At 41.2% G+C, this 23,579-nt stretch overlaps 1 protein-coding gene across 2 annotated transcripts in view; it reads left to right on the top strand.

Annotated features, from left to right (window-relative positions):
* The first annotated feature begins 4,994 nt into the window (after nt 1-4,994).
* LOC129113364 (transcription factor COE1) overlaps nt 4,995-23,579 on the top strand; it is an 87,251-nt gene continuing 68,666 nt past the window's right edge. For both annotated transcript variants that reach the window (XM_054625601.1, XM_054625600.1), the window contains exons 1-6: nt 4,995-5,247; nt 6,042-6,198; nt 7,016-7,079; nt 8,345-8,400; nt 16,785-16,858; nt 20,806-20,874. In XM_054625601.1, coding sequence (XP_054481576.1) covers nt 5,117-5,247; nt 6,042-6,198; nt 7,016-7,079; nt 8,345-8,400; nt 16,785-16,858; nt 20,806-20,874 — 551 coding nt within the window. In that variant the 5' untranslated portion in view covers nt 4,995-5,116. The remainder of the gene's footprint in view (nt 5,248-6,041; nt 6,199-7,015; nt 7,080-8,344; nt 8,401-16,784; nt 16,859-20,805; nt 20,875-23,579) is intronic.

The following is a 23,579-nucleotide window of genomic DNA, read 5'->3' as shown; positions in this document are numbered from 1 at the left end:
GCTTGGCTTCTCCAAAGCGTCCCGGTGGTTTGATGTTCTTTGTTACTTTACATGCCTGCGAACAAAGACAAACTTTTGTCTAGGAAGCTTTGGGAGAAGCCAAGCCTCCTGGTCTGAGACCGGCTAGTGTTACTGCTTCTCCGGTCTGTATGACGCGCCCTCCAGCTGGTGTGATCACTCCGGTGCCCTCTACTGTTAGGAGTGGGATCAGCACGGCGCAGACGGGACAGGAGAAGCACTAGTTAACCCTCGAAAGTATTACTTACTACCACTATTACTAAAGGTCTTATTACTATGAATGATTTCATTGTTGACATTGGAAAGCGTTGGCCGCAGGGCTGAGAATGAATACATAATCAATGTAGGATCAAACCTGGCCAACGCTGTTTAACTGCGTTTATTGTTTTTTTTTTAAAGATATGAAATGTAGAGTTTGATGTATTTTGCACATGTTCCTCTGAAAGCTGAACATAAGTACATTCTGTATTCTTGAAACGAGTCATTCTCATTTTATTTTCCGCTCCATTCCGTAGACTTTGATGTTAAACAAAGCACTTGAAATGGCTACAAAGATTTAAACGGCCTCATACACACTTGAGTTTTCACTGCGGAGCATTTGAACTGCGTCAAGCAGAAAGATCACCTGCACAATGAAATGCTCCGCAGGATGAGAACCGTCATTGGCAACTGCGTGTGACTTTGCACTGCAGTATTAATTGGTAAATAACTGGCAGAGAAGCCTGTCAGCTGTTGATTCCAGATGTTCCCTGTTTGAGAAACTGCAGTTGTTGCCATTGAACTCCAGGCTATGACCTGTGACATATATTTTAATACTGTTTAGGACAGTTTAACATACTAGTTACATATTTTAAAACTTAGAATTTCAATTTTTAAATGCATTATTTGCATTCCAGTTCATTTCTGAGTCAGACAAATGCATAAACCCTTCACTGCTGCTCCTCCCATTGAGCAACATTCATTTAACATAGCAGCTCTGAGGTCAGTTGTGAGCCTTTCGTGTGTTAAGGTTGTAAAACAGTACATTTGCCATCAATTCATGTCAAGTTAACACAAAATTATATTTTATTACTGCTTTTGATTGACTTGCTGGTAAAGTAGCACTATAAATCAAGCCAATATGTCCTAAATGTCCCAATATTTCTTATACTGAAAAAGTAAATATATATACATTTAAAATTGCCTCCATTAAGTTTGCGTTACCAGGAGGAACAAGAATACCTGTAGCCAATATGGTAGGAGTAAATCTCTCCTCTGAAATCCAGATGTTTCTTAAACTGAATTTATCACAACACTTTGCAAAATCAGTATTAATATTGAAATGGAATCGATAGCTGCCACAGAACTATCTGACCAAATATTTCTTTTCTGAATGCATATTTTTTTAGCATTTTAGAAACGAACAGTATACTGCTGTCCAATACTCTTGCCTCTGACTAACATATGTTAGTTGATCATGTTTATGGCGTCTCTGACCGAGACGCCCAGCAGAGATTTGTTCTGTCTATTTTCCTTCTTTTGTCTGATACATTTTTCCACGCTCACATTTAGGACCTGCTCTGTAAGGCTCTGAATGCCAGTTGTATTCTGTTAAAACGCTCCACGGATGGTTTTTACGCCTGGCATTGCCTTGGTTATTTTTCAAATATTGAATGTCAGAAATAAAATGAACCATCCACTCTGGATTCAGCCTTTATTTCATTTGGATTGAGAGTGTATTATGTAATTGCATGAACAGGCAATGCAGTAGTGTAGCACTTTTGTAGGCATATTTGATATTTTAATCATTATTAGTATTATGAGTAGTTAGATGATACAATATAAAATGACATGCAGTTCATCAAATATGGATCATCATACAGTTTAAAAAGGTAATAGCATTTGAATATTTAATATATTTAATAATAATAATTATATTAATATTTTTACACAATTTTAAAAGGGAGGAGAACTTAGTGATATAGTTAATATTTACAGAGATGTTAAACATTGAGTAACACGAATATTACCATGCATGCATCTTCGTTTTGCTCAGGATAATTTGTTATTTTATCGTGTTCGTTCTGGTGGTGCAGTAAGACGTGTCACACACATGAGGGCGCTGTTGTGTCGCTTTTAGACCGAGTGGGACGCGACACACAAGCCAACCGCCGCCGGTGAGACACACACACACACACACACACACACACACACACACACACACACACACACACACACGGGGGACTATTTCTGTCACAGTACTGTAGGGACTCGCTGTGTACAGCAGTGAGTTTGTAGTGGTTTTATATCGTGTTTCTCTGTAATCTGCCATGTTGTTCCTGGTCTTCAAGGAGCTATAGCTGCGCGCGTGCATGTTTCTGTATTAATAGGTTCCTTAATTATTATTATTATTATTATTATTATTTACTATATATTAATCTTGCGTTTGACATCTCCAATATTAAACGTTAATACTCATGTAGAATAGAGGACATTTATTATTTATTCTGTTATATTGGCCTGTATTCATCCTGTAACATCCTAGAGACACCTGGTGTTCAGTCTCACCTGATGGGACCTAAATGGGAAAAAAAAATCTTCCAGGGTGTTAATAAATCGATAATATATATTCCTTACAGTTTATCAGATAGCTTGGATTTTTTTTTTTTTTTTTTTGAATAATTCATTTCATCAATTTTGCAGAACTCATTGAATCTTCACATTTTCATTCCATTAGATTTCAAGCATTGCATTTGAAACATCATTTAACTGCCCACGAGAGCTGACCTGCAGAGATTAATATATTCTTTCAATTTAATTTTTTTTTTTTTTAATTTAACTGATACAAATGCTTTTAGCCCACTTCCATCCATCGAAACACAGGAGCTTCTTAACACTCCTCCGTTCACACATATTACGTTCCTGGGCTGAGCCGGTCTAAACCGATCCTGCTCTCTCTCTGCTCCTTTATCAGCAGCAAACCGGAGCATAAAAGACTCTTATTCTCCATAATCAAGGTCAAGAGCGTTTTTCAATAACCTTTGGGAATTAAACCCTGGACCTGCGCCAGCTCGCCCTGCCAATCATTCTCACAGCCAGCTGAATAATACAAAAAGTGTTTTGACCTTTTCGCACCCTCGACAGATCAATACGCTGTAGCATTTAATTTATTAAAAAAAGAGTTCACGGAATAATCTATTAATATTTGTGTTTTGTTTTGGATTCCCTCTCGGCGGCGGGATACATTGTTTCGAATAAACATATGGCGCTGGAGGGAGAGACAAAGCGGGGAACCTGGTAGCAATTATCCTCAATTATGTTCATTGTTATTTTGAGCTAATTATTGTTATTGTCACTTTTGTTTGCGAGTCTTGCGGCGCGAGCCCGCAATAAGCAGGCCCGGGAGGACAATGGGGAGCAGGGATATGTTGTGACGATGAAATATGGCCTTTTTTTTTATTATTTTATAATTGAGCCTACACTAGTTCTAAATAAAACTTAGATCTAAATGTACAGGCTGAGGTTTATATCAAATTTACAAAAAATAATGACTGATACACAATTCAAAAGACAGCAATTGTTTTTCAATTGCAGTTTTTTTTTAAAGCAGTAAACTCTTTAATGTCACCCAGAATTAATGTGTTTAATATAAATACATTATATGCTAATTTATGAATAAAACATTATAAATAAGCAAATTATATTTCTCTGCCCTCAATCAAAAATCAATTGTTTCCTTATTTAATATCTCCACGATACTCTGTGTCTCGCGTAAAAGTAGCTGTTTGAGTCAATGAAGTCGTGATGGTCTATCGGCCCAAACAAAGTGTCCACCCTGCCGAAGTGCCGCTGAGCAAGTGATGCTTATTCCAGCGTCGTGCGCGCCAGTCTGCAGCCGACTGCTCCGGGCATAAAGAAGAAACTTTTCCCGGTAGATTGTCAGTGTTTTGGGGCGCACAAGAATTAATCTCCACATTTCTACGGAAGAGAAAAAAATCCCTTTACCGAGGAGGAGAAGAGGAGGAGGAGGAGGAGGAGGAGGAGGAGGAGGAGGAGGAGGAGGAGGAGGAGGAGGAGGAGGAGGAGGAGGAGGAGGAGGAGGAGAGGAGCTCCGTGGCCGCTGCATGGGGCAGACCTGACTCCAGCTCTCGCCTTTGTTTGGGGGCGTCTCCTCTCCTCCCATCCTGTCCCCTCCCCTCTTTCCCTTCCCATCCTCTCTCTCTCTCTCTCTCTCTCTCTCTCTCTCTCTCTCTCTCTCTCCCCGGGGCGGGAGAAGCCCCTGTTTGGTTCTTAGAGAGAGAGAGAGAGAGAGAGAGAGAGAGAGAGAGAGAGAGAGAGAGAGAGAGAGAGAGAGAGAGAGAGAGAGAGAGAGAGAGAGAGAGAGAGAGAGAGAGAGAGAGAGAGAGAGAGAGAGAGAGAGAGAGAGAGAGTGTCCTTTGGGAAGAGTCACAAAGCGGTTTAGCTCAGAGAGGGAGCGGAGAGCTCGGGAGTCATCGCAGGAATCAGCGCTGCTCTGGACCCCATCAGACCCTAAAACCCGACCCGGACCCGGACCGCTGGGCTGAGGGACCAGAAGAGAAAGCAAAGTGGAAGAAGAAGAAGAAGAAGAAGAAAGAAAAACAAGGGGGTCACATAGTGATGACATCTATTCTGGGTGCCAGTTAATCTCTGTTTTTGTTGTTTTTTGTTTGACTGTCTGACAGCTTGAACTGTGGATCTCAAAGCGCACCAGGAGTGACTTTTTTTTAATCTTTTTTATTTTTTTTAAAACACCTCTCCCACTGGGTCTCTGCGCGTGCCGCTGTCCTTCTGGTGATTTTACATTCGTGTTTGGACATTTTATTTTTGGAAGCCCCACTATTCCGATATGATTTCTACTCCCTTTTAGCACATACTTTCTCACGAGGACTAGTATTGCTGGAATAATCTGCTCGACTTGTGTGGGCGAAGCGTGCGCGGCAGCAAAGAGCGCGTCCACGTCCTGAGTCCTCCTGAGTCCTCCTGAGTCCTCCTGAACCACAGCGGAGGGTCTGCGGGAGAACAAGTGCACCAGCAGCCGGGTGGAGGAGAGAGAGACCGAGAACCAGCGGGACAGGCAGCGAGCTACGGAGGCTTGTTCATGTTCGGGATCCAGGAGAGCATCCAGCGGAGCGGCAGCAGCCTGAAGGAGGAGCCGCTGGGAGGCATGAACTCTGTCCGGAGCTGGATGCAGGGGGGCGGCGTGCTGGACGCCAACACGGCCGCCCAAAGGTGAGCTCTGCTCGGGGTGGAGGAGACGTGTTGTACCCGCCTGTACCAGAGCTTTACTGTCAGGATCCTGCAGGACACGAGGCTGTGTGTGTGTGTGTGTGTGTGTGTGTGTGTGTGTGTGTGTGTGTGTGTGTGTGTGTGTGTGTGTGTGTGTGTGTGTGTGTGTGTGTTTTGATTGGAGCTTCTGTCCAGAGGAAGATATTTGGATTTAACGGTTTTGTAGTATAATTTGGGAAATTAAGATTATTATGCAGTGTATATAAAAAATTCCAAAACACATTGAATACTCTGTATAATTTTAAGACAACGCACTAAACAGTGAATGGCAACATGTGCTTATGCAATGTTTGCCTTCTGTCCACATTGGCTGAAGTTTAATGAGCATTAAGGTAAAATAACAGATAAATAATTCTAAATCAATGCTTGGGGTTTAAAATTATGAGAGACAAAAAATGTCCATATTCACTCCTATTTTAAACAAATTCATGTTTATATTGAAGGGGAACATGATTCTGTATTTTGCCAACAAAGTCAGAGAAGGTGGATAAATCATGACCTCCTGTCTCAGGTTAAAAAAAAACGCCAGTATTCACAAATTTGAGTATATTTTCAGAAAATCATCAATATGGGGTTTTGTTTTAACATAAAATAGCCTTTCGTGATAAGCAAAGATCAGCCTAATAGTAAAATCAAGAAGAAAAAAAATGAATTTACTCGCTGCATATAGATCCTCATTTTTCTTGACAAAAGTCAAACTTTATAACACCGACTCATCCACGCATGTGTGTCCGCAGTGGGGTGGGTCTGGCCCGGGCTCACTTTGAGAAGCAGCCGCCCTCAAACCTGCGCAAGTCCAACTTCTTCCACTTCGTCCTGGCTCTGTACGACCGGCAGGGTCAGCCGGTGGAGATCGAGAGGACCAACTTCTTGGGCTTCATCGAGAAAGAGAAGGTCGGTGCAGAAACTCAGGGTGTTCCTATTATTATTATTATTATTGTTATTATTATTTTAAATATGCTGTAAGATTATTTTACCATCTCCTAGATCTAGTAAAGGCCTGCTTATTTCATTGTGCTGTTTGATATTACTGATGTAAATGTTTAACGTACCGTATAAACATGAAGGCTTCAATAACTCATCAATAAATAGTTTGCTGCTTTTATAATTTATTATTATTATTATGATTATTATTATTTTGTATTATTATTATTATTATTATTATTATTTTGTATTATTTGTAATATTCTGGATAACATTGGACACAGATGAAACACAATATATACACATACTGTAACTGAAAAACCTCCTTCGATCCATTTGTGATAATTGACAAATAAGAAAAACAACCTTCGACATTTGAATAGTTTTAATTTACAGCTGGATTCAACACAACCACTTGTTCTATATAAACAACGGCGGGACACCCGGTCTCCCTCATCACTTATGACACCGTTTAAATGAGCTGAAATGCAGTGGGAGAATCCACTGCTGGATTTATTTGCCCTCCAAACATAACCGGTAATTACAGAGGAATTAAAAAGCCACAATAACACCGTGATTACACGCGGAGAAATTACAGGGCTGCCCTGCTTTAATTTGTCGTCTGTGCACATAAATCACACGTTTATTTAACGCATGACCGGCGTAAAGAATTCAATAACTTGGAAGTGCACTTCACGGGCTTGCATGATCAGAGATGTGCTTGTTTTAAAAAAATTGTCCCTAGAAAAATTCAATAAACAGCTCAATGTTTGTCGTGTGTGTTAAGGAGACGACCGGGGAGAAGACCAATAACGGGATTCATTACCGGCTGCAGCTTCTTTACAGTAACGGTGAGTGAGAACACACACACACACACACACACACACACACACACACACACACACACACACACACACACACACACACACACACACACACACACACACACACACACACACTCATAAAGTTACTGACAATAAATCAGACCGAATCTGCCTGATTGCATGTTGTCTACTGCAACATAATACACAAAATGTACACAGGAAGCAGCTGAGTTTCTAGATTTAATATGGAATAATGTGCAGCAGAGGGCCAACAAGAGTTTGTCTCAGAAACTGTAGAGTAGTGTTTCACAACTGTGTAATTTGATCAATATCTGGATAAATGAGACCATTTCAGAGCAGCTGTTGTGGGTGGTTTATACCAGCTTTATGGCTTCATCACTGTCACTCTCCCTAAATGAGTTTGTCCAGTCTGAAGGAGGCTGTTTGACAGTTGCATGTTATTGTGGTGGTAACTGTGGATTGTGGTGTTTAGGCCTATCAGCTCAGTCTGCAGCTGGGAGGGAAACTACACCCAGCCTCCTCTGAGAATAAGAATATAGGCATCATATAGCTACTATTTGCAAATTATTGATTTTAATTTTCTTTGCATGTGAAGATGGACATTGCAAGTATTGGCCCCATATAATCTTTTCTCAGTGATATTGACTGTAAGGTAACAACATTTAACATCACTGAACCATTAATTGCTGTGTAAGGGGTTATGGGTGACTGAATCAAAGTTGTTTGGCTAAGAGTGTGGAAGGGTTTAAGGATGGATAGATAACATGTGTTCAAACTGCAAAGGCCTTTGAGGCAAATGTGATTTAGCGATATCTAAAATTGACTATAAAAAAAGTCAGTAAAAAAAACCCAAAACAGCTGTTGAGAAACATTTATTTTCACAATGTGATATAAAACACACTAATACACAATACTCCTCCAGGTCTTCCCAAACTTTTTGGGGCATTTTTTGACCCCTTAAAATGAAGCTATGTCAGGTTGATTACTCCCTCAATTCATTTTTCCAGGTCTAAATTATTAAATAAAAATAATTATCAAGATTAAAAAAAGTCAAAAATGTAATAATACTTCGAATTTTGTGTGAGAAATGTCTTTTTTTCTTTTTATCTTCTTGCAATCCTATTATTTGGGAGTTGCTTGTTGCATAAGGCACGAGTCTATCACTGTTATACGTTAAATTAATTTAACATATTTTCTAATGCAGTTTTTTATGTTGTTCTGCTTGTCAAAATCTAGTTTATGATTTTCTCCTTTCTTATGCCTCCCAACAGGCATCAGAACAGAGCAGGACTTTTATGTTCGACTCATAGACTCCATGACCAAACAGGTAAACACTCATTTGAACTCACACTCTCTCTCACACACACTCAAACTCTCTCTCACACACACACACACACACACACACACACACACACACACACACACACACACACACACACACACACACACACACACACACACACACACACACACACACACACTCTTTCGCTCTCTCACCGAGCTCTGTCACCTCTCCGGTTACCTCCCTGACAATGAGCTGCTCCATTGATCCGCCTGTACTCCGCCGCCCTCCTCTATCTGCATGTACTTGCACGCACAAAAACGCATGTTTATGTGTGTGTGTGTGTTTGTGTGAATTACTGCGGGTGGGTGTTTCCGCAGTGTATGTGGGTGGGGGCACACACACACACACACACACACACACACACACACACACACACACACACACACACACACACACACACACACACACACACACACACACACACACACACACACACGACATGGCTCCAGGGTTTTCTTTGCCTGTACTTCTCTCCTTGTGATTAGAGCGAGGAGGCAGCGAGTGGGTGTTGAGAAAAGTGCGTAACTCTGCTGCTCACAGTAGGAAGTGGAAAGATATAACAGCACCTTTGGGATTCGGTCTGCCAAGCAGCAAGCATTTTCTGATCAGATCCAATTTTTCTGTTAATGTTTGTGTTTTTGTTTATATGTGCCTTTATGAGAAAGAGAGAAAGAGCAGCGGGAAGAGTTAAGAGAGAGAGGCAGACTGAACAACAGATAGAAGACAGACGGTTTGAGTATTTGTTCTCAATGTTCCTCAGGTAAACAGTTAGAATGAGGAATGATTTTCATGTTGTTCTTTTTAAAACAGAGAGTGATGCTGTGTGTGTGCACTCATAAATATTTAAATCTTTTTTTTAAGAACCAATTTGAGTTTAGACCTTAAAAGTGAGGACATTTTTGGAAAGTGAGGACACCTTGACCGGTCCTCCCCTTCGGGCAGAGCTTCAAAGGCCTGTGTGAGGGTTGAGGTTAGAATTAGGGTTTATGCATTATGTCAATGAGTGTCCTCAGAATTAAAGTACAGAGCTGTGTGTATGTGGTATGAGGAGCCAAGAAGCCATGCTATGCTCTGAACGCTCGTTAATTTGACTGCAGGCTCTGATAGTCTCACATTGCTGCCGCCACGCTGCAACACATACTGTGTGTGTGTGTGTGTGTGTGTGTGTGTGTGTGTCTGGATCTGGCAGGCCTAAGGGACCACACTGTTCCCTTATAACACTGCTAAGCGTCAGCGTGGTGGGGGGGACAGCTACATACACAGACACACAACCACACATACATACACTCAATAGGCCCTTGCAGTGGAAGTCCAGAGAAAAAAGAGTGGAGTTTTTTTGACCAGACACACACACTTACACACACACACGTGTCTGAAAAAATTAAACAGATTAGTTTATTTCATATTTTTAAGCCTACATAAAAAGAGTTTACATTTCAAAAAATATTTTTCCTCAAGACGCTGACGCAGGAAGGTGTGTGCTGCAGCTGTGGGCATCTGCAGGCTGTTTGGTGTGTGTGTAGGTGTGTATAAGTGTTATATATGAGTGAGAGGGAGAGATGAAAAAATGGGTAACAGCTCAGGTATTTAGTGCTGTATGTATATACGTGTTGAGGCACTCAGGCAAAACTTCACATGGAGCATTAAAGCATTTTCACAAGTGTGGGTTTGTGTGTGCGTGTTTGTGTGTGTGTGTGTGTGTGTGTGTGTGTGTGTGTGTGTGTGTGTGTGTGTGTGTGTGTGTGTGTGTGTGTGTGTGTGTGTGTGTGTGTGTGTGTGTGATTCACAGCGGTAGAGGAATGGAACATTAACAGGTGGTCAAACCAAAACAGCCGTGTGGTTGGCTTAGTTGGTCAGTGATGTCATGGCCACTGTCTCTCTCTAACACACACACACACACACACACACACACACACACACACACACACACACACACACACACTGGAGTCTATCTTATATTACTCTACCGTTAAAGACACACTGGATCTAAAACAAAAAACACAAGTTTAGTTCCGCCAAAATTGAAACCCCAACTGGATTCTTCCATCATTACCCCACAACCAAGCTCTAATTGTAAGAAAACCAAGTGCAAATCACATTGACATTTGTAGTCATGCAAGTTAACAAAAGTCCAGTCCTACCGCTTAGCCTCCTTAAACACAAGCTGTGTGTTTCACTGAATTAGTCCAGACAGGAAGCCAGCTTGACACTCCGAGGCTGCAGCTACGAGAATAGACTGGTCAGTTTTCCTAGTCTATGTTTGGTTGCAGCAGTAGCATTTACCTATAAAAAAACATGGAGAGAGGCTGAGGTGTATGGATAGTGAACCCTAAGAACACATTTCACATCTTCATGAAGACCAATCAACGAGAAACCTTCAATGAGTTTCAATTGAGTCACAGAAAATAGTGCGACACTCTGTATTTTATTTAAACTCATCATTTACTGTTTGCACGTGGATTTATTTTGTTTGGTCAGATGTGACCTTTACTGCAGACTTTTAGCTCTGGTTGTTAATCGTTGTTGTCAAGCAAGTAAATGCATGTTGTTCTTTATAGAGTAGTGTTGAGTTTATAAGGACTGCTGTTTTAGGCTCGTATCACTGATTCTGTTTATTTTACAGTTCTGATTGTGATTCTTCTTCCAGTAAAGTAAAGCCTTCTCCATCGTTTGGCACTTATTTCTGTTATTCAGCTATTTCTGTCTGTCTACCTGCTGTGTGTGTGATCGCTGAGAGGGCCAGCACTGATTGTGTTAAATGGGAGGAGGAGAGCGCCTCCTAGTCCTCAGAAGCAGAGTGTTGAGCTCCAGTTGATCTCGACTCTGTCCCGGAGAATAAAGCGTCTGTCACTGCGGCCCCCGTCGGATCACTAGCGCGCTAGTCGACCTGACACTAACGCAGGAGGAAGTGTGTTCCCCTGCTTAACGGGCTCCTTGTTTACACGCCGCGCATGTCACGCTACTTCAAAGGTGGAGGAGAGAGCGGCGGAGATGCTGTGTGAAAGGCCTGGTGAGGTGGAGAGAGGGAGGAGGCAGAGGAGGAAAAAAAGGCAGATGAAAGATGAGAGCAGAGCGAGCGAGGTGACAGTGTGATGAAGACAAACATGGGCTGGGATGGTAGAAGAAGTTATGGTAAAAAGGAAGTTACACATGTACACAAGAGCCTGCCACAGAAGGTAGATTTAATGTTATATTTCAATTATTCTGTGTTGTTTTGTTCTTGATTAGAGCTGCAGATGTTTCGGCTTGAAAATGTCAGATTTCAGTTTTGATTTCTTGTTTTTTATTTTTTAATACCATAGTATTTTAGCAATCATACTGGAGTCCTCTTAGCATCCAAACTTTAACCAAGGTCTGGCACAGAGGGAGACGAGTCAGCTGGGAGAGAAGTGACGATAATCTACGGCATATGTGCAAAATGAAAAAGTGATCTGCTTACTTAGTTCATCACTTAACTCTATAGAAAAGTATATGTTACATATGAAGCGTTGTTGGTTGAAACCGGACAAGATCAGTCTTAAAAGATTTAGCTTGTTTCCTTTATCCTGTGTAAAAAATATGGTCAACTGGTAGAAAGAAAATAAGGATAATGTGTGAATTCCTCTATTTCTTTTATTATTTCTTTTACAATCACTGTCTCTTGGAGAGGTGAGAGAATTAAGAAACTTTAAGAAAAACACAAGGTATGCAGGGATTTATCTTCTGTGATTTTGAAGGAAAGCTCAGTTACATCAGACCTGATTCTGTTCATAAAGATAAATGCATTCACATGGCTCGAGGTGTGAAGGTTTTATTTTGTGTGTGTGTGTGTGTGTGTGTGTGTGTGTGTGTGTGTGTGTGTGTGTGTGTGTGTGTGTGTGTGTGCGTGTGCGTGTGCGTGTTAGAGAGATAGAGAGAACAAAAGAGCAAAAGTGCATTAAAGAAAGGAGACGAGAGAGGTTGAGATGGCATTGATGCATGTTTGTCCACAGGAAGCTGCCTGGCTCTCTCTTCTCCCATGGCACAATGAGCAGATCTAATCATAGACTGAACTTTGGCTTATAAAGTACATTTATTCTTCAGATTCTGTCTGTTCTATCTTTCTCCACAGTTCACTCGCTCAGATTTGCTTTCATTAAGCCGTAATCAAAGGGAGAATATTAATGTTCAATTTTTGATGTAGAATGATTATTGTCTTGGCTGTTGGATCAACATTAGTGGTGTGTTATTAGGAGCTTCTTTGCTTCAGCCACAATCAGTTGAAATATTTTCAGTGTTGATAGCAGTTTATTTAGCTCTCTGGATTGATGTACTACATCTTCTCTCGGAGAACTGTCGCTTTAAGAAATGTTAGCTTAGCACCAGCACTGTCTCAAACAGAGACTCAACTCATGCCTGCATTGACTGTACAGTCCTGGAGTCTTGGACCATTCATGCATCGATATACATTTCCTGAAGAGAGTTTTGCAAATGGAATATATGCACTTGCATGGAAATTTGTAACTGATAGGAGCCCCGAGCCCGGAAACAAATGGGGGCTCCAATTCCAGAAAATACAGAGGCTCCAGGAGACATCCAGCTATTAGTATGAAAAGCTTTAGGCTCCAACAATATTGAAATGGGGCCCTCACACTGTGCAGCCTCTGTCGCTGCTCGCCATTAATGCTCCAAGCTAGATTCTGAGGAACATGTCGGGTCGTAGTTTCTACAAATGAGTGGTTCAGTCTACATCTCGGCTCATGCTGGGGCCCCGTGTGGAACATGCTTGCCCTGGGGCCCCTTGTGGGACAGTCCTAGCTTAAACATAGGCAAGACTTTTAGTAAGTTAGTCTTTTTAAAGACTTCTTCTACTTCTTCGCACAACTTCATCGTCTGTCAATTGTCTGAGGCCAATTTTTTACAAATGTCAAACTTCTCCACTGCAATGCAAAGATATATTTGAGACTTGACTGAGTCTCGCCATGTTATATATGGTATCGGAAATATGCAGCCTTCAACTTTGCTTTTTAAGATTGGAGGATTTGTAAAACAAATAAACGAAAAAAAAAGCTTTTGTGACCTTTGAAGAGCAAACAATACAGATGTGAAAAAAAGAAGATTCACTGGGGAAATGTATGTTTTCAGTTTTACACATATCAGCAGCAGTGCTCAAAATGAAAGCATTTTAATAATGTAATGCTGGAATCTGACATTTTTTAGCTACTTAGGCTATATGAATCAGAATAAAATACGGTGGAATTACGGCAAATGGAGAAGAAAGAGGTGTCCACAGGGGAGAGTCACACATCACCAGCTGGTGAGGATGGCGGCTCAGAGCTGCCCTGTGCGGGGGACAACTCGTGGTGGCCACTGCAGTAAATGTGCACCGATCGGAACTGAAGTGGAGTCACTGTACTGCAGATCATTTCCAAGAGGCCAGTCTCTTTTGAAAGAAGTTGCTGAATTCAACATTACAGAGTAAAGGATCACAAGCATGTGTAACTTTACACTGAAGCTTTGGGCTACATGTGGACTGGGTAGTGCTGGAGACACATCCCATTTCAGTGTGATCTGTATGCTTTAGTGTCTATCTTTACCTTTACGTGTTTTTACTGCTGAATCAGTTTGACAGTTGATATACCCTTCTGTCGGATTTTCTTTGAATTAGCCCGTTCTTTTTTCCAAACAATAGATAAGGGAGTACAGTTAGTGCTTAGCGCAGGGTCTATTGGGCATTATAATACATAATATCTTTTAAACTTAATTGAATTGTACAGCAGTACAATATGTCACTGTACTTACATTCTATGTGATATAAATAAAGTTGCTTTAAAAAACCTTGACTAGGTTTGTTGTCTCAGCTCAGCCCAGTGCATTCTGGGAACTGTAGGTTTTTTTTTTACCTTTTAAGCGAAAAGGAATAGTGCAGACCCTTCTCTCTGGTCATGTATCATGTACCAATTTGCAATTCAGAGTCTGGGGGAAACTTATCATTACAATTGAAATCATTACGTTTATTTGTCATGTTTTTTTTATTAACTTGTCAACCCAAATGGTCCGCCACATTGGAAAGGTGGAGGAGCGGGAAGTAAACCCCGTAGAGTGGAGCCAAGGGCAAACGTTAGTTTAGCCGTGTGACAGTGTTGTAAACGCTGCTGGAGAGAAAGTTAGTCTTATTATGCCCATTCTCTGGTGGATGCAATGCATATTAGCACCTATTTCAATGTAGAAGCAGCTAATGTTACTGCACGGTGGTAGTATGTGTTAACGTTGTAACGTTTAGAGCCAACATGAGCTTTATGATGAGAGGAAGTGACTGAGACAATGTTTCCTGAGACAATATTCCCTGGTCCTCTCTGTCTCAGACAGACAAACACTCCTTGAACTCTAAAACATTAGCTAGAAGAAGCAGAAGAACATCTGTCATTGTGCAGGACTGTGAATATACAGCTCCCCTACCATCAATTCATCACATGCACCAGGGGGATTTGTTTTTTAAATCTAGATATGAGTGCAGGGAACAAGTTCCATGGCGGACCAGACTGAGTCAATTAAATTGATGCTAGTTAACTGGTATAGTTTATAATAAATAGTTATTAATAGAACCATATTTATTGTGTAGAGGTTCAGTTTAGGACATTGATTGTTGAGGGGACTGTTGAAAGTAGAATTTGGGTCATCCCTGATCATCAAGACAAGTTGTTAAGCTTTCACTCAGCTAAATGACCTTCATTTTCAACTCAAACTAGTGTTCAGTTGATGGCAGCAGGTAGTCTGAACCTCCTGCTGAAGACTATCAGAGAGGACAGTGAAAGTTCTTCACCACTCCCAGAGAAAAGTGAGCCTGTCAATCGGTGAGACTTGGTGGAGTTAAAAACGACAGATCAAACAGACTGGAATAGACCAAAGACAGACGGGGCGTGTGTATTGATTGATAGATGGCTTAGTGGTGTGTGACTTGTGCTTTCGCTGTATTCTGAGCCTTATACAAGAAGCAGGCAGATTGTACAACGGAAGAAGGTAGAGCCACAGCTGAAATGCCGCATGAGGAGCAGAAACTATGGCCATTGCTCTGTGAATATACAACTTTATGTGAGCAGTATGTGACCAGAGGGGATATCGTTCTTGTTGTGTTTTGAGCTTTTCTAAAACGTGTGGATCAAGGTGTGTGTGTGTGTGTGGCGGGTGACAGACTCCCAGTGCAGAGACAATGGGTGTGCATTTGAAGTAGAGGTGTTACCTCTGAACTACATGTTCTTTGAGGTGATGTGGGAACTAACCTGTTACCATGTTACTACCCACAACATCACCTGATAAAAGAGAACGTAGTAAACGTTGACTACACCGCAGCTACAGCATGAAACTAATCTAATTCCTCCCGAGTTTGTCATCGTCGTTGTGTTTTCTCACAGCACACAGCTGCAAAATATCGTCATCTCCTCTCACCAGTTTGGTAGATGTAGAGTGCAGTGGTCTGAAAACATGCAAATAAGATTTTATGCATCCATGCACTGATGCAGACAAAGATCCATCGTAGGGTCTGAATGGTAGTTATTTTTTGCTTCTAGCAAGATTATGAACAACTTGCTAATGTTCTGTCTGAATTAAAACAAATTATGATTTAAAGTTAGGTATTATATAATAAGACACTGTAGTTTATTTTGAGTTAATCCCACATACAATCCTTTGCCATTTCTATTCACTCAGGTCAGAGTTCAGAGTTAGAAAGTCAAAACAAACGCGTAATTGACTACTGTTTGAGTAACATTTGCTAAAAAACATTTTCACAGAGGTGTCCTGGTGTATAAAGCTGGTGTTAACTCAGTACACACACTATCTTTTCTTCTGTTCTTCACTGTTGATGCCTTTAAAGAACTAAAAAACCAAGACAGTTCTACTTATACGACTTTGGATATCACACATTAATATTTACTGCAAAATGGGAAATGTTGATTCAATCGTACAACACACATGAAATCTAAATCTTAATCAATAGCTTAAATACTTATTTTTGTTACCATAGCTGAATTCTTCATCTGCTGTGATGAAATACACACACAAGAAGGGCTGTCCTCAATCAAAGAAGTTCTTGGTTGACTAACACTCTTTGCCGATTAGTTGATTTAATCAACAGATCCGTAAAACTGAGTTCCTCCACAAAGAATCACACAAAAACACCACTTTAAATCTTGCTTTTTCCAGAAAAGTGCTCATGAATTTCTTTGAAATTAGTAATTCGGCTTGAAAAATGTAAAAAATTGATAAATGCCTAAAGAAATAAGAGGGGGCAGCACCACTTTAAACCAACACCCTGTTGACTATTGGCTCTGTGTTTGTTCATTTTTGCTGTCTGTGAGCTAACACTGTGTTTTCATTTCCTCTCTACGTCTCTGTGTCTCTCTTAACAGGCGATTATTTATGAAGGCCAAGACAAGAACCCAGAGATGTGCAGAGTGCTGCTGACACATGAGATCATGTGCAGGTGAGAAAGGGTCCATCAAACCTATTTCTTCTTCCCAAATCTTCCTCCTCTCTAAACTATCTTCAAACAATCACTCCAGGTCCTACTTTTTCTTCCATTCTCTCTCCTCTCCTCCCCGCTCCCCCTCCTCTTTTCTTCTGCAACATACTTTGTTCATCTGCAGAAAGTTCTCACCAGTCAACTCTCTGCACTCAATACATTTCTTATTTTGTCACCCTCATTAACCCCCCCACACATACAAGCCCAGACGCGTACATACACCTACACATGAAGCCATATCTGTTGAAGAAGATGAGTTTTAGCTATCAGAGTCGTTGCTTTAATTATAATCTAAAGATGAATTTCTTCGGAAGTAGGTTGGGAGGAAAGAGATCTATTTATGGAGGCATTTTACCCAACCTATCCTATACAATAGAAAATGTGTGTGTGGATGCATGCATGGTGTGTGTGTGTGTGTGTGTGTGTGTGTGTGTGTGTGTGTGTGTGTGTGTGTGTGTGTGTGTGTGTGTGTGTGTGTGTGTGTGTGTGTGTGTGTGTGTGTGTGTGTGTGTGTGTGACGCCTGGTTAATTAGGACACAGAGAAACTCATTAGTCAATCTGAACCCTCCTGTTGTTTCATGGCTAACAAATGGGCCTTCCTCCGCAATCTGACTTTAAAATATAGGCAGGGTCTCTCTCACACACACACACACACACACACACACATCACACACACACACACACACACACACACACACACACACACACACATACACATGCATGTATACACAAAGCAGTATGCATATGCACGCTCCCTTGTGCACACCACAGTTATAAAAATTCAAATTTAGCACATGAATTAAGTTGTTCTTATTCCCTGACCTTGTCACTGAACAACTTTAACCGTAACAATATAAATGGGGGTTCATCTATATGCAGGGATTTTAGCCGTGAAATCAGGCACAGTAATTTTTTATTCTACAGCTCACTGAATAATCAGCAGTCAGCTCAGCTGCACAGCTTTGTGGAAAACCCTTTGGAATCTTGATGTGATTTAGAAGGAATTTATAAATAAATACAGATTTTATCGTAAAATTATTGTTGTTCATCATGTGGGGAATGCTTTGTGGACATGAATAAACTGTTCTGAATAACATGTACAGTACACATGAACTTGTACAGTAGAAAGGCCTCAAATATTCAAAGACATCCTCTGGGGGAGCAGCAGTGCAAAAAGTTGGACTTCTGCAACGAGTGTAAACTCTTTCTTGTCTGCAGTAGCCGCCGAGGTCAAAGTAACGTCTGTTGCCTCGTGTTCTCACATGCTGATTCGGCAGCAGGGGCTTCACACACAACACGCAACGTAGAACACACACACAAAGAGCTCAGGGCGTCCATTAATCAGTGTGGCTCATTGTCATGGTGGTGCTATTAGCCATATGCTCCGAGCCAATCTGCCAACACACAGACCTGCGACGCAAACCTGGTTGGAGCTTTGGCACGAATACATGAAAGGTTTCACACCATAATGGACGATAGACGTGGCCGGGCTGTTTATAGGCTCTGTTTAGGACAGAAGTTGGTTTAAATTCATCTCTTTGTCCCTTTTCTGACTGTAGTTTCTGTACCATATGACTGACTTTGACACCGAGTAAAATATTAAAACAGAAGGTTTTCTGCTCTGTCAAATGGAAATGTTCCTGATATTTTGTTCATCACTTCAGCCTGACATATTTGGTTTCTTGGAAACTTTTTCTAATAAAATGTTTCCAAGAGCCCAAAAAGGAAATCTGCAAATGGCTTGTTAAATATATTTAATTTACACTTATACAAAACCGAGAAAATCAGCAAATTCTCACATTTGAGAAGTTGGAACCCTTTTTTATTTAATGACCAACTGATTAATTGACCAATTGTTTATGTTGACGTACCTTAACCAAAGCCATTGTAGACACTTTTTACTTACATTTTCACATATTGAACCACTGAAAATAGCATCTTCAAATCGCTATTGAGACTCTGTGTGTGTGTGTGTGTGTGTGTGTGTGTGTGTGTGTGTGTGTGTGTGTGTGTGTGTGTGTGTGTGTGTGTGTGTGTGTGTGTGTGTGTGTGTGTGTGTGTGTGTGTGTGTGCGCACACAGAGGAGGGGAGATGCAGGGGGAGAGAGCAGATGATTAGATCACCAGGATCCAGAGCAATAAGTGCTACATTACCCCCCCCCCCCCCGTCCCACCCCTCGTTCTCCTTCCCACCACAACTCCATATATATAACATCTTCCACTCCGCTCCCCGTCTCCTCTTCCTCTACTGTCCTCCCTTTAATCTCCCCCTCCTCATCTACCTCCCCCTCCTCCTCACCCTCACCCATCACTCCCTTTCCCTCCTCAGGCTTAGCGTTCCTCTTTTCCCCCGTGCTTCCCTGGTTTTCCCATTCCTCCTGTCTAATAACCTCTGGCTGGTGCTGGGGCCGTGTACTGACCCAGTTCATAGAGCAGCAGAAAGGAAATGACAGAGAGAGCAAAGAGAGAGAGAGAGAGAGAGAGAGAGAGAGGCAGAGGCAGAGCGGCAGACAATGTGTAAGGTATAACGTATCAGTCTCTTTCTCTCCACCTCTGCCATCTGTGACGGTGGGAAACCTGAGACGTCTCCCCTTCCTCTTCTTCTTCCCACCCAAACCTCACCCTTCCCCTCTCCTCTCCTCCCCTCGCTCTCACTCTCTTGTTTTAGCTTTCCCTCCCACGCTCATCTTTTCACTCTTCATCTTCCCTCCCCCCATCCCCCGGCTTTATGCTCCCCCTCCTGCTTACACCTTTATTCATAATTGATGCACACAAGAAAGCTTTGACAGACTAGCAGTACATATGTGTGAATTTTGGATCGCATGCCAGTTTTTTTGTTTTTTTTTTTTTTTTGTGTGTGTGTGTGTGTGTGTGTGTGTGTGTGTGTGTGTGTGTGTGTGTGTGTGTGTGTGTGTGTGTGTGTGTGTGTGTCCCATCCTCTCCTCCTCTTCTGAGCCTCAGGCCTCTTCAATCCTCTCTCCCATCCGCCTCACCAGTATGTCAGTACAATCATGATGGAGTTGAAGTTGTCATATAGTGTTTTTAAAGACATGCATCGTGGCAGGTCCTATCTCAAATTTAATTCAACAGCATCTTTCCTAAAAGAATCAGTAAGTTAGTCTTTAGGGGTTAAATAGAGGATGATTTGCTGTTTCAAAGCACAGTTAAAAAAAACAAAAAACATTTTAAGATATGTCAATGCTATTGTAAAGGTTTGGTTAGGATTAAGTACACAAACCTCTCATTAAGGTTTTAGTAAAGATGTTGTTTTGGGTTAATACAATAACTTAGTTAAGGTTAGGAAACAATCACGGCCATGCTTAACAGAAACCAACGTTGACTGTTGTTAGAAAAGTGGAAACGCACAACAAACTGTAGAAGTCAGAAGTTTTGTTGACTCATCTGTCCCCCCGACCTCCTCCTTAGCCTCTGTAGGAAAAGATTCATAATTATAGCCGCTGGATTGGTTTGTCACTTGAATGTAGAACAATGTCATTTTGGGGCACTTGCTGGAACGGGCGATTGTGTCGCTTTTCTTTGTAGGACAGTCTGACAGCAAAAGCAACTCCTTGATTGATGATTGGTCGGTGCATCTGGGCGACATGGCTAAACTCACCAGCAGGCTAATCCGCTATAAACTTGGTGTAATACTTTCAGATCCTGCTATAACCCCACTTTCCATGTCATATAAATCACGGTAGAACTGCTAGACTTTCTGTAAAACTCTGTTTTAGACAGATTTGATCAATTTCCATGAATTTGGTGTAAAGTTCAGACAAAGCTTAGTACAGACAAAGCACATGATATGCTGTAACACTCCCATTTAAACCTAAAGTTGAACTACTGTGTAAAGTACTGTGTGTTCCCTGTGTCTGACTTTCTTTCTCACTGTGTCTTCTCTCCTCGTAGCCGGTGCTGTGACAAGAAGAGCTGCGGAAACCGTAATGAGACACCCTCAGACCCTGTTATCATCGACAGGTACTGTCTCTCACTCCGTCTCTATCTTTGTCTCTCCTACACAGACACGTTCACACAGTCACAGACACACACATTCACACATCCTGGATGATGGACTGTGTTGACCTGTTTGAATGGCGGCGTGCGACGGGATGTTTGTGTTTAGATGATCTGCTGTCACTCCTGAAATAGACGCTCCTTAGATAGAATCAACGGCTTCTGATGGGAGACAGATTGAAACTTTTGAGAGTGAATGCTTTGCGTTTATGAGTCAAACAGCCGGACTGATCAGTGGTGGTGAGTTGCTGAAAGTAGCAGGAATTAAAGGGTCCCCCCCCCCCCCACACACACACACACACACACACACACTTTGTATACATGTGCACTTCAGTAATTTAGTCATTGACCTGTGCAGAGGAGACATCAGCTGCTAAGTTACTACCTCATATCTGGCAGATCCAGGCACCCATGCACACACACACACACACACACACACACACACACACACACTCACGCACATCTTCAGACTTGAATGAACAAACAATGCTCCGACGTGTGTGTGTGTGTTTCCTCTCCGCGATGCAAAATACAGAGCTGTTTACAAGCAGAAGCTGTCTGTCGTTTTCACTTTTTTTCCTACCTGTCTGTCTGTTTTTTTTTTCTTTCTTCCTGTCGGGGTGGAGGACTGAAGTTATCCCTCCCCTCCCTCCCCCTCCTCTTTCAGTCTCTGTCTCTTCTGCAACAGCGCAGAAAAATGGGTCATGAGCAAAGAAAAAAGTGACAGAGAAAAACTGAAATGAGATCCAACCTCATTTTAATCTGATTTTTTTCTTGGCAGTTGTTTTAACCCACCGTGAGCAGGTTTTCTCTGCATGCACATGTCTGTGTGTGTGTTTTAAAGATTAACACAGAGAGTGGAGTGCGAAAGTGCTAATTCCTTTAGATTAGGGCCTTAAACAGTGAAGATTGGACATCATAGTTCTCCAACCTTTTCTTTCTTCATCACAAGCTGCCACTAACTATACGTACCTGTCTATAGGGCTGGGAGGTATAGTCTTAAAATGTATATAACAGTATAATTTTGAAGCAGGGACTGTAGCAGTATATATAAAGGTATTCTCGTTTTTATAAAATGTCAATACTATGCTTCTGAAGAGATAAGCACTGGTATGGCAACTCCAAATTGTAAATGTTATATTTTTACTTTGTGATTGTCATATATAGTGGTTATTTGTTTAAATGTGCAATATAAATGAATAGGAAACAAATGATTCTATTTTTATTTAATTACTTGCTTTGATTGAAAAAAGTTGTAGTTTTACTTCTAATGTAAGCTGCTTAGAGCTAGCGTTAGGAAGTTAAACAGGTCAAAATTACCTCTCTAATATATATTTTATATTGCTATGAAAATATCTCATTCAAACAACTGCATTTATTAAAGTGCAATGCCAAAAACAACATTACACAAAATTACATGTGAACATAACATGATTGTGTTTTAATTTCCCTTCACCCAATACCCAGTCAAGAGTAGAATAGACAGGAGACAAACAGGAGCGTAGAGCTTGAACGCACCATACAAGTCAATGCAACGTCTGTTAACATAAGCTGTTTAGCTCGGTGCTATCTGAATACCAGACGGTCATTGCGATTAGCATCTTGCATGGGAATGAATCACAACTGAATGTGTCTGAATAACTTCGTTGTTCCTAATGTTTAAGGTTGTTCTCCACGGCTTATTATGGACTTGCAGTTGTGACAAATTGTAAACACATCAGGTGTGCCTGTGACGTCACTGACTTTGACGCTGTGAGCCAACGTAAAACTGTCATGTGGCACATGTGTGTAAATCTGAAATAAGTTGTCATGTGCGGTCAGCTGGAAACTGTCCCGTTTCGCTCGGCATGCCGGTGGATTGGTTTAGGAGATAATCCCTTCAGTTATTACATGGTGATGATGGCTTCTTACAAAACCACATTTACAAACTCAAATTGCATTGTAATCAAGATGTTAAAATGTTTTGAGGGGAGGAGGTTAAAGGTTTTAAACCAGAGGCAATTATTTTGGACAGTTTTGACACAGCCAAACATGCAAAAGTATTTTGGTTTTGTCTTCCATCAAAAACCACAAAGGAAACACATGTTCTAGGTAGCGTAACACTTTCATGTACTTTCTTCTAGGGTCAAATATTTATAAATTCATGTTTCATGTATTTTTTCAAATCAAATCCATTCTAATGGTACCAAGACAAGTGTGACAGTAGTTCTAGGTGTCTCCTGTAGACTTCTTTCTCGCAATGTTTATTTATTGTTACTCACTCATAACACAAAAAAATATTATCTTATCTTGACCCCATAGAAATGAATTCCTATCTTTGTCATGTATGATGAGAAACTTCTCTCCTCTTCTCCTCTCCTCTCCTCTCCAAAGTCAAACTCCTTAATTCCCACTTTTAGCTTTAAGGACTTTGCTCTCCTTTCCCCCCCCCACACCCCCCACACACTTATTTTTGTGTTTGGAGAAATCTTATGAAGTGGATAAACACTTGTGTCTCAAAGTGAGCTTTGATGGAGCTATTTCAAAGAGCACAATTCTCAGTTTGTGTGTGTGTGTGTGTGTGTGTGTGTGTGTAAGTAAGTATGTGCGCGCTTCATGATCGACAGCTACACATGATTCTGTCATTTATGTGTGTGTGTGTTTGCAGGACATTATAGTATCTTTCACCA

The sequence above is a fragment of the Anoplopoma fimbria genome, chromosome 24 (assembly GCF_027596085.1).
Source record: "Anoplopoma fimbria isolate UVic2021 breed Golden Eagle Sablefish chromosome 24, Afim_UVic_2022, whole genome shotgun sequence".
Classification (NCBI taxonomy): domain Eukaryota; kingdom Metazoa; phylum Chordata; class Actinopteri; order Perciformes; family Anoplopomatidae; genus Anoplopoma; species Anoplopoma fimbria.
The sequence above is the reverse complement of the archived record's forward strand: the minus strand, read 5'-3'. Positions and strand labels throughout refer to the sequence as shown.